We start from the raw sequence: 9845 nt of genomic DNA, 5'->3' as shown, positions 1-9845 counted from the left end.
ATCTCTGGAGCTCTACTGGAGGGATTGAACACCATTCTTCCAAGCCTATTACCTTTGGTGATTTGATGATGGCTTTCAAGAGCTACTGTATGTCTGAGCAAGAGCTATGCTTTCAAGAGCTAACCAAGCTCAACACCTCTCATAGGTGTTGAGCTTGTTATGATGTGCTGACTGATAAAGTTCTACCATGTGATTCACCATGTGATCATGCTCTATGGGGGCATATTTATCCCAGAGAATATCAATACCACCAGGGTAGAATAGGTTAAATACAACAACTTTGTACTGATTTTGATGGCCCTCCTTTCTTGGCCAGGGCCTGCTGTTGTCCCCTGCTTGTCCCTCTGTGTTGTCTTGCAGGCTTATGGTGGTCAGGGTTAATTAGTGCAACTGGGAGCACCTGGCCAGACTCCCTGAAGAATTTTTAAGAGCTGGTTGATCCAGCTCTTCTCTCTCCCCATTCATCCAGAACCATGTTATTTGTTTTGTTGTCTTTGGTCTGGTTGTTTTAGGTTTTACACCATACACACTATGCATACTTAACATTCAATCACCCATCCAATCACTGATACACTGAAAACCCTGATTAGGACACCTCATGGAGTATTATAGTTTTCCACTTTATTTGGTTAATAAATCGGTACATCTTGGTGCAAGTGGTGTCACTCTTATTATTTGCCATGATCTTCTAGCCAGACTGTGACAATTTGCACAGACCGTTCATTCTAAGGGAACAAGTGGATATAAATCCTGCTTTTAAAATACATCTCACAGCATTGTAGACACTTACTGTTCTCACTGATCTTCTCTGTACATATTGACAATGATATGAACCAAAATCTTTAAATTTGGATTCATCACTCCATAAGATATGTTGCCATTGATTTCTTTTGTTATTGGCATATTCAGCCTTTTATCTTTGTTTCCTTTCCTTAACCCTTTATCGGGCACATGCTGAAATACTTTGAACATAACAAGACTTAATTACTTTTGTGACATTTTTCAAAATGTGTGAGGGCCAGATGTTCTTGAAAAGTAAAATAAAATAATATTGCATCCTAAGTAATATATTATTATTTGATATATCAATTTTCCTTTCAAATTTATACTGTTTTTAATGATGTGATGTGCAAATCTTGCACTTACATGTTCTCTGTTATGTTGATGTTGTTATGGAGACAGTGCAATTGTGCACAGTTGTTCTCATTATAGATATAATGAGCACAGAAAACAATAAAATGTTACATGAGAGCAATGAGTTTATCTGTGCACAATTTACTTTGTTGTTCTTTAAATGAATATAAAAACATCAAGAGTTCAGATGCAAAACCTTCTGAATCTGCCTGGACAGTTTTCTTTTAAAAGAGCATTTTTTAAAAAAAAATCTGAATCCTATGGTAAATTTTAGTAATTTCATTTTACAGGCAATGGTGAGATGCCTTTTTTTTTTTCAAAAATGTAAATATAGTAATTTACCTAGTTTTTAACAAGTAATATTCAATCTTCAGTCCGTCCTCTGCTGAGTGCAAATGAAGGCAAGAGGCGCAAATATCAGACTATGAATAAAAGATATCGACATAGATTCACCCTGTACAACCGCAATGGCACAAAATGGCAGCACATTTATTTTAACAATAACAGAATAGTAGATACTAGGCCGCAGGGTTCGTGACAACCAAGGGACGAATGCATACGGGGCTGTGACCGCATGCGGGTACACGCCGAGCCGCCGAGCCACCTACCCATCCGGTTCCCCCGCGAGCAGACCATGTGAGACCCTCACAGGAAAGTAGACAGGAGTCCCTCGAAGGCCGGGGAGTGAGTTCAGCAGCCAGTGATAATCCTTCCACAGGTTCACAGACTGAAATCTCATAACAACTTTTACTTCCTTTAGCTAGACAAGTTTGATCACCAAACATTTTTTCTACACAAAACAAGTAACAATACTTGAAGTCACATGTCCCATCTTGCATTCTGATTGGTTCTAGGGACATGGAGGCATTTAAGGACAATGTAGCCTTTGGGGGCTTTTGATAATTCAGACTAGTCAGAGATGGGTATTTAATGGGTTATAATGCTACATGATTGATTGGTGTATAGTAACTGTGGCATTACTATTTGGGCAGCCGGATGGAAAGCTCTGGCGGGCTGAATGTGGCCCACGAGCCACCAGTTGATGTTCCCTGATATACATCAATATATCTAAAATTATCAAGTGTAATGGACAAAACAGTTTCTGGTGAGGCATAAGGGTTAAAAAGTGAACAGATGAACAAAAAACACTGGACATGCTTCTGTGATGCCATGAGTCAGGGTACATTTTTCACACTGACGTTCTTGATTGGTAAAATATGATGATGACAATGAACACTAAGGGTAGTGGAGCATTTCTAAAGTCAACATTGATGTGTTTTTAAAGGGTGTGTGACAGTACAGGCAATTCATGTTTATGTCCGCCATAAATGATGAACACCTTATGTTGCAGCTTTTGAGCCAGGTCGTAACACGAACAGGATATACTAATCTCCATCCAATATTTACTGAAAACCTTTTAAAAACAGGGAGGATTATTGCCAAAGCTTCTTCACACTCCACTTTACTTCGTATGCAGAGAAAGAATAATAAAGAAGACTTCACTTTTATTTTAAGTGAATGCTTGCTTCATCCAGGGCAGCTGAGCCACAGAAAAGAGAGAGGATGTTGGTACAGTACAACCTGCCAGCATAACAGCATTTTAGCTCTTTGGCTGAGCTAGATGGTTTTTGTTTAGGCCTACCACGTCCTCTTTTGTCTTCCACTTATCCAATTGTACAGGACAGACTGCACATCATGTTGAGAGATGCCAAATTTTTTGGCTAAAAGCTCTTTAGGAATTCCCTTGTTGGCTAAAAAAATACAACTTTATGCCCGTCAGACTATTATTATCTTTGGCATTTTTTGTAGAAACAACTAAGAAATGTTGTCTTCAGTCTGTCAGTGCGTTAAGTCAGGCTGCAGATGTTGAGACATTTTATGGATTTACGTGAAGTTAGAAGGACAGACATTCATGTTCAATGCAGGATATCTACACTTTTCTTAATCTTTCACTACAGTAATGCTTAATTATATCTAGCTTTATTTTCTAGTTCAATTTTTTTACATTTCCGGTAAAAGTCATACAGTGCCTTTTAAGATTTCTTAATTTTCATTTAATCTGCCTTTAAAATAGTAACTGTCTATTTTTCACATTTTTGATAGTAGTTGCAGGTAGTGAAACATTCATACAGATTCATATTTGAGATTTACTAGGAGTTAAAAGAGGATTTTATGCATTTAAATTATACTCGCAGACATTTTAAGTACTATCACACCCCTCTGCAACCCCTACTCTCTTTGTAGTGACAGTGAGAGAGTTTCAGGCGCTGCCTTTGCTAATTGCTGATTGACTGCACCTGATGAGGTGTGGATTAAGGCATGCCTGAGGTCAGCTTTGCAGACTGACTGCTTCTTGTTCTTCTAATCTCTAGGTTGCAACTGTTTCATCAAGTAATTTAAAATAAGCCCATTTTTTCTTAAGACTCTGGTGTCAGTCTCCACCTTATGTTGTGGCTTTTGAGCCAGGTCATAACAGTACACTTTGCAAATATAAGGACCCCCTTTTACCTTTAGAATCATTGTTGGTGGCAAAGATTCAACAGGTTGCTGGAAACATTGCCCAGAGATTTTGTTCCATAGTGACATGATAGCATCACACATTTGCAGATTTGTCAGCTATGCGTCCATGATGCAAATCTGCTGTTCCACCACATCTCAAAGGTGTTCTGTTGAATTGATTTTGGACACCTTTTGAGTACAGTGAACTCATTATCATGTTCAATAAACCAGTTTGAGATGTTTTTTATCTTTGTGACATGGTGTGGTATTCTGCTGGAAGCAGCAATCAGAAGGTGGCTACACTGTGGTCATAAAGGGATGGACATGGTTAGCAACAATACTCAGGAATAATACTCAGGTAGACTGTGGTGGTTAAATGATGCTCAACTGGTAGTTAAGGTTTCAAAGTGTGCCAAGAAAATATCCCCCACACCATTTCACTAGCAGCAGCAGTCTGAACCATTGAGGCAGGATGGCTCGATGCTTTCATGTCATTTACTCCAAATTCTCTTGCAGCAGAAATTGAGACTCATCAGACCAATCTTCTAGTTCAATCTTCTAGTGTCCAATGTTGATTTCCTGTTCTTAGCTGACATTAGCAACACCTGGTATGGACATGTTGTGCGATCAGAGATGTTCTTGTGCATGCCTCAGTCATAATGAGTGGTTATTTGAGCTACTGTTGCCTTCCTGTCAGCTCAAAGCAGCTTGACCATTCTCCTCTGTGTTCTCTATTATCTCTTATTCTAACCATTTTTGTGTGATATCTTCACACCATCCTGCCTGGCACTCACAACCACACCACATTCAAAGTCACTTAAATCTCATCTTCCTCATTCTGTTGCTCAGTTTAAACTTCAACAGGTCATCTTGCCCATGTCCGCAAGTCTATAAGCGTTGAGTTGCTGCCTTGTGATTGGCTGCTAAGATATTTGCAGTGCCAGTTGAACAAGTAAGGTCTGGAGACATTCTGAAAGCAAAATTAAAACTGCTTCCCTTTTGGTAAGATGAGTCAATGACGACAAACTAGAAACAAGAGGTCACAAGAAATAGATGGAATACAACAACAAGAATGCAAACCTTCTTAAAGCCTTGTTTGTTTGAAGCATTTTTAATACAGAAACATTTGATTTCAATGATATCCCCACATGTGACACCTGGATAAAGTTGCATGTGCAATCACCAAATTATGTCACAATAACATTCCCCACACACGCAAACATGTATATAGGAACTCTGTATAATTGGTATGAAGCCAGCGTTACTACCCATAGTCTTTTTGTTACAGTTACATCCTGGAAAAATTAGGCAGGGATAGATGATAACGAAACAGAGAAAATGTATGAAAAATTTTATCACTGAATGGGAAAACCTAGGTAATTTGAACAGGGCTGGTGGTGTGGTAGACAAGGCCTGTGGATGCATATAGAATTGGCATCAGTATCTAATATAAATATGCATCTGCGTTCTAAAATGTTCACATTTCTATTGTTGAATTTATTCAGATCACATAAAGACCATAAACTTGTCAGGTAACTTCATTCGGGCATACTATTCAAGTTCAGTTATGCTCATGTTTCTCTTCTCCTTCATTTAGCGTATCCCTATCTGTTCAGATATTGTATTATTGCCTTCCATTTTCTGTCTGCTGATCTAACTCTCTTCATATTTATTTTCTATCCTTCTCATTTTCCTGCCACTCTGTCCCAACTTTATTGGTTCCTTTATTCTATCATGTCTGCCATGATACTGTCATCTTCCTTGACATCCACTTTGATCTTCTTCCCCAACAGCTGCTGCATGAGCTCTGGAGAGATGCCTTTTGGCTCACCAACCTTCACCGCAAACATGTCCAGGTTCAGCACTGTACCTTTAGGGATGGCCACCTTAGCAATGACTGACTTGCCCAACTGCAGTGAAAGCAAAATATAAATATATAAATATAAACAAGAAAGTTAACCATCATCATAGCTAAACTAAATGTGGAAAAGATATTCTAATCCAACTAATGTACATTTGCAGAGTGATAGATGTTCAATGAACTGAAGAGGATGCAGATAAATACAGTTAACAGTGACTGGTGTGCTAGCATTATGACATCTGATAGAATTCTAAGACTCACGTTATATAGATCAAACTGACCTTATCATGGCAGGTCTTTTCACACGGTAACATTTGCTTGATAGGTGATCCCATTGCTGTCTCCACCAGTCGGATTGCTCTAACCAGCTCTGCCAGCTCGGAGGGTTCCAGGGATGCCTCGTGGTCATTTCCCTTCCAGGTCTTATCCAGGGTCACATGGCGTTCCACAACCTTTGCTCCCATCACCACAGCAGCCACCGTGATGTAGATCCCCTTCTCATGTCCAGAATATCCAATTGGAACATCCAGGAATTCCTCCTGATATTTCTTCAGAAATAGAAAGAAGAAGTAAAACCTATGTTTAGCCGTTATTGCTTGTAGTTGTGTGCCATGTGCAATTCACTGTGTATGTGTATCTGCTGTATAATACTACTGCAATATAGCTTTCATTCATGAAATAAGCTAATTAATATGATTCTATGTATCTGTGAAAAAATTAACTTGGTGTCGTAACGTCACCTTTCAGTTAGACAAAAAGACCACTTCATGCCTCAGTTGCTAATTAATTTGAGGGACAACTCTGTCCTATGTATAATATAACACACAGGATATATAGGGGCTGTATTTACAGTCAGATAATTCTGATAGGTCCCAGTAATCATATAAAAGTGGAAAATAAACCTTAGATCACCCAGAGATGAAAGAGTCAAGTGCACAGCCCCCAGTTCCTTTTTAACATGTAAACTGAACTAGACAATACAAAAGCAGAACAAGCAGTGTTTACAGTCTCTGCATCAGTGTAGACTGACATATTGCAAAACAAACATGCAGGACATGCAGGCATATTGATTATTTCACTGCACACATGGTTATGCTGTTCAATCATCTTACCCTGATCACACTGAGGTTGACATCCTCAGGGTCCAGAGGGTAGGCACTGCTACACTGCAGAAGAGTGAATTTCTGGTTTTGCTCTTTTACTGTCCTGTAGACATGGCGTATGGTTTCCATGGACTGCATCCCAGTGGATATCACCATTGGTCGTCCTGACATTGATAGATTCGGACATATGTCATCCAAAACTGAACTGAACTTGTCATCATTTTCTGATTTGATTGTTGTTTGTGTTGTAGACTGTTTCAATATACAGCGTCAAAAATCTGAGGAGGGGATGAATTCAGAGTTGGGGGGCTGGAGCCTATCCCAGCTGTCATAAGACAAGAGGCAGGGTACGCCCTGGACAGGTCACCAGCCTGTTGCAGGGCTAACACAGAGAGACAGACAACCATTCATGCTCACATTCACTCTTCTGGCCAATTTAGAATCACCAGTTAACCTAACCCCACTAAGTGCATGTCTTTGGACTGTGGGAGGAAGCTGGAGTACCTGGAGAAAACCCACACAAACACAGGGAGAACATGCAAGCTCCACACAGAAAGGCCCAGCCAAGGTGGATTCAAACCCATTCTTTGTACTGTGAGGCGACAGTGCCAGCCACTCCACCATTGTGCTGCACATTTAAATTATTAATTACTTTATTTTTTATTAATAAATGTAATATAACTAAAAATAATAATTAATTAATTTGATTAATGAATTAATAATAACAATGTATCATATTTTTTTATACCCCTTTGGATTTTTAACGTTGCATCTTGAAACAGTCTACAATGCAATCAGCAAACAAACTTTAATTTTCAGCACCAGATCCATTCTGTTCCAACTTTTCATTAAGTCACTAAGCTTAAGTCTGTTTCACAGTGAAAGCTACCACTAACTAAAGAGAAATGAGAAACGAGGAAGACTCAGAAAATCCTTGCAATATTTCTGTTGTGTGTCAGTCACATGAGTTTAAAATTAAGCGTTTTTTTCTTTTGTTGTTCAGCTTGTTGCAGCTATGGCTCGGGGTGTTGTTTGTGACATCCTGCAGTTATGAAGGATTTCTCTAAAATGATGCACAGGCTTTGCTGGCTGATAGGAATGTGAGCAACCACATTTTTGGCTCAGCCGAAGAAGCTAAGCTGTAATTTCACCAGCATTCAGTGCATAATTTCAAGTTAGAACTTGCTGTCATGTCCGTGATGTGGTAATTTTTAATATAAAAAACAAAAATTCCCAACTTGCCCTACAGACAGTCTTTATTTGTCCTTCAAGCTGAGGTCCTCTACCAGAGGCATGGGAGCTTGAGTGGTCTGCACAGCATCATGTTCTATGTTCTATGTTCTTCAGTTATAAAATTCATACTACAACGTTTCATTGCTATAAACTGAGTGAACACTCAGACAGAAAATAGACACAAATAGCCTCAAAAACACAGAACCTGGGAAGGAGGCCACGCCTATTATTTGAACTTTATCACCAAATCGTGTTACTCTTTAATCCTGCCCAATTTTTCAACCCTCCAATGCACTGCTAAGGACCACACCAACCTCACTGCACACTCCAAGTCTTTGTCTTCTGTAAAGTGGGCTTAAGCAACAGTGTTTTGAGGTTACATGCTACAAAGCCTTGTACCTTTTTTGGCAGTTTTTTCCAGATAGGGGAAGTTGTTCGCATCGCATGACGCAACTTTGAAGAAGGGCACATCCAGGTCATGAAGGAACTCCACAGCCATCTATGGATATCAAGGTAATTATGAGAAGGATTGTCATCAGTAATCTGTGATACATGTACTATTCTATTTGTTAGTTACACATCTAGTTATGTGAAAAAGAATGTATACCCTCCTTCAATTCTAAATTTTCAGGACAGAGTAAAAAAATATCATCTGATCCTTTGCAGGTTGTAAAATAGGCAAATACAACCTCATATCAATAACAACACGTGGCATGTTACACAGTGTCATTATTTATTTAAGAAAAACCAGGCCAAAGTGAGGAAGCCGTGTGTAAAAAATTAAACGCACTGAAAAAGTAGACTACTAAAGTTACTACAAGTAATACAAAAGTAGGTAATTATATATGTGTAAAATACTAATAATACACATCAAATGAATACAAATCAACTAAGAAAACAATATAAAATTAAATCAAGCGTTGGGCTGCCACATATCTTTAGTGTGCCTTGACAATGATTTTACAATGATTATCCCTGGATTTGAGCACCATTATTCCAAAACTATCTCCAGCACACTGAGCCAAAGTCTCTGAGGTGATCAGAAGGGTTATAGTGACTGTGAAAGCCATAGAATTTGATTCACTTCATTTTTGTCAACCCCTTCAGTGATCCCTCACTACTGCTACACCAGGGTTGTAGTAAGATAAATAATTGACTGTAGGTTAAATAAGATTTTTTATAAGTTTTGTTACCTGTTTTTTTTTTCAGGTTAAGCAGTACAGTTATTTAACATACTGTGTAGGTAAAGTGAAATTTTCTTGACAGGTTGCCAAGATTAAAAAAATTGATTATTTGCGTCTTGTACCTCATCCATGCCAGAGGCGGTGAGAAAGATGCCAATATCATCTGCATACTTTTTCAGCTCCCTGTACTGATCATGGCTGAACTCCAGATGACGTTTGTGGTCGCCGTACGTTTTTCCCCAGGAGTGCTTTGAATTGTAAGGGCGCTCTAAGGCTCGTTTGCTGAATTTATACTCTAATTCACTTTTCTGGAATTTGGCACAATCTGCACCACAGTCCTGATGAGACAAGAGAAGAGAAAACAAGACAAGACAAAATGGTCATTTTACAGTACAAATATTTTTTCATCAGTTTTCGATAGGCAGTTTCACCTCCTTTACCTTTGCCATCTTGATCATTTTCTTAGCAATCTCAATGTCTCCCTGGTGGTTTTGTCCAATTTCAGCAATAATGAAACATGGATGGGAACAACCGATCATTCTGCCAGGACACAGTTCAAACTGAAGAGGCATGGTGGTGACAGAAAGTGAACAAACTAAAATTCTGAGTGGAATCAAATTAACAGGTGACCCTGAGATGAGCAACGTTCTCAGGCTGGAAAATGAAAGTCATCCTTGGATGCATTGCCCTTTATAACAGTGTGGAGTCCCACCTCTGCAGCCTCTAGATTAATTTGTTACTCGGGTTTCAAGTATACACCCACTTACTATTTATTCTCTGTGAGGTCTTCTCTCCAACCAATTGGAGTAAGGACCAAAGGCTCCAATCAGC

At 39.0% G+C, this 9845-nt stretch overlaps 1 protein-coding gene across 1 annotated transcript; it reads right to left on the bottom strand.

Moving 5' to 3' along the window:
• Positions 1-5357: 5357 nt before the first annotated feature.
• LOC115787798 (sialic acid synthase-like) lies at positions 5358-9586 on the bottom strand. Its single transcript, XM_030740522.1, has 6 exons — positions 9455-9586; positions 9137-9352; positions 8230-8329; positions 6607-6761; positions 5776-6042; positions 5358-5543 (listed from the first exon to the last, which is right to left on the bottom strand). Exons 1-6 carry the CDS (start codon positions 9584-9586, stop codon positions 5358-5360), a joined length of 1056 nt encoding a protein of 351 aa, XP_030596382.1.
• Between the last annotated feature and the right edge of the window lie 259 nt (positions 9587-9845).

The sequence above is a fragment of the Archocentrus centrarchus genome, chromosome 1 (genome assembly GCF_007364275.1).
Source record: "Archocentrus centrarchus isolate MPI-CPG fArcCen1 chromosome 1, fArcCen1, whole genome shotgun sequence".
Classification (NCBI taxonomy): domain Eukaryota; kingdom Metazoa; phylum Chordata; class Actinopteri; order Cichliformes; family Cichlidae; genus Archocentrus; species Archocentrus centrarchus.
The sequence above is the reverse complement of the archived record's forward strand: the minus strand, read 5'-3'. Positions and strand labels throughout refer to the sequence as shown.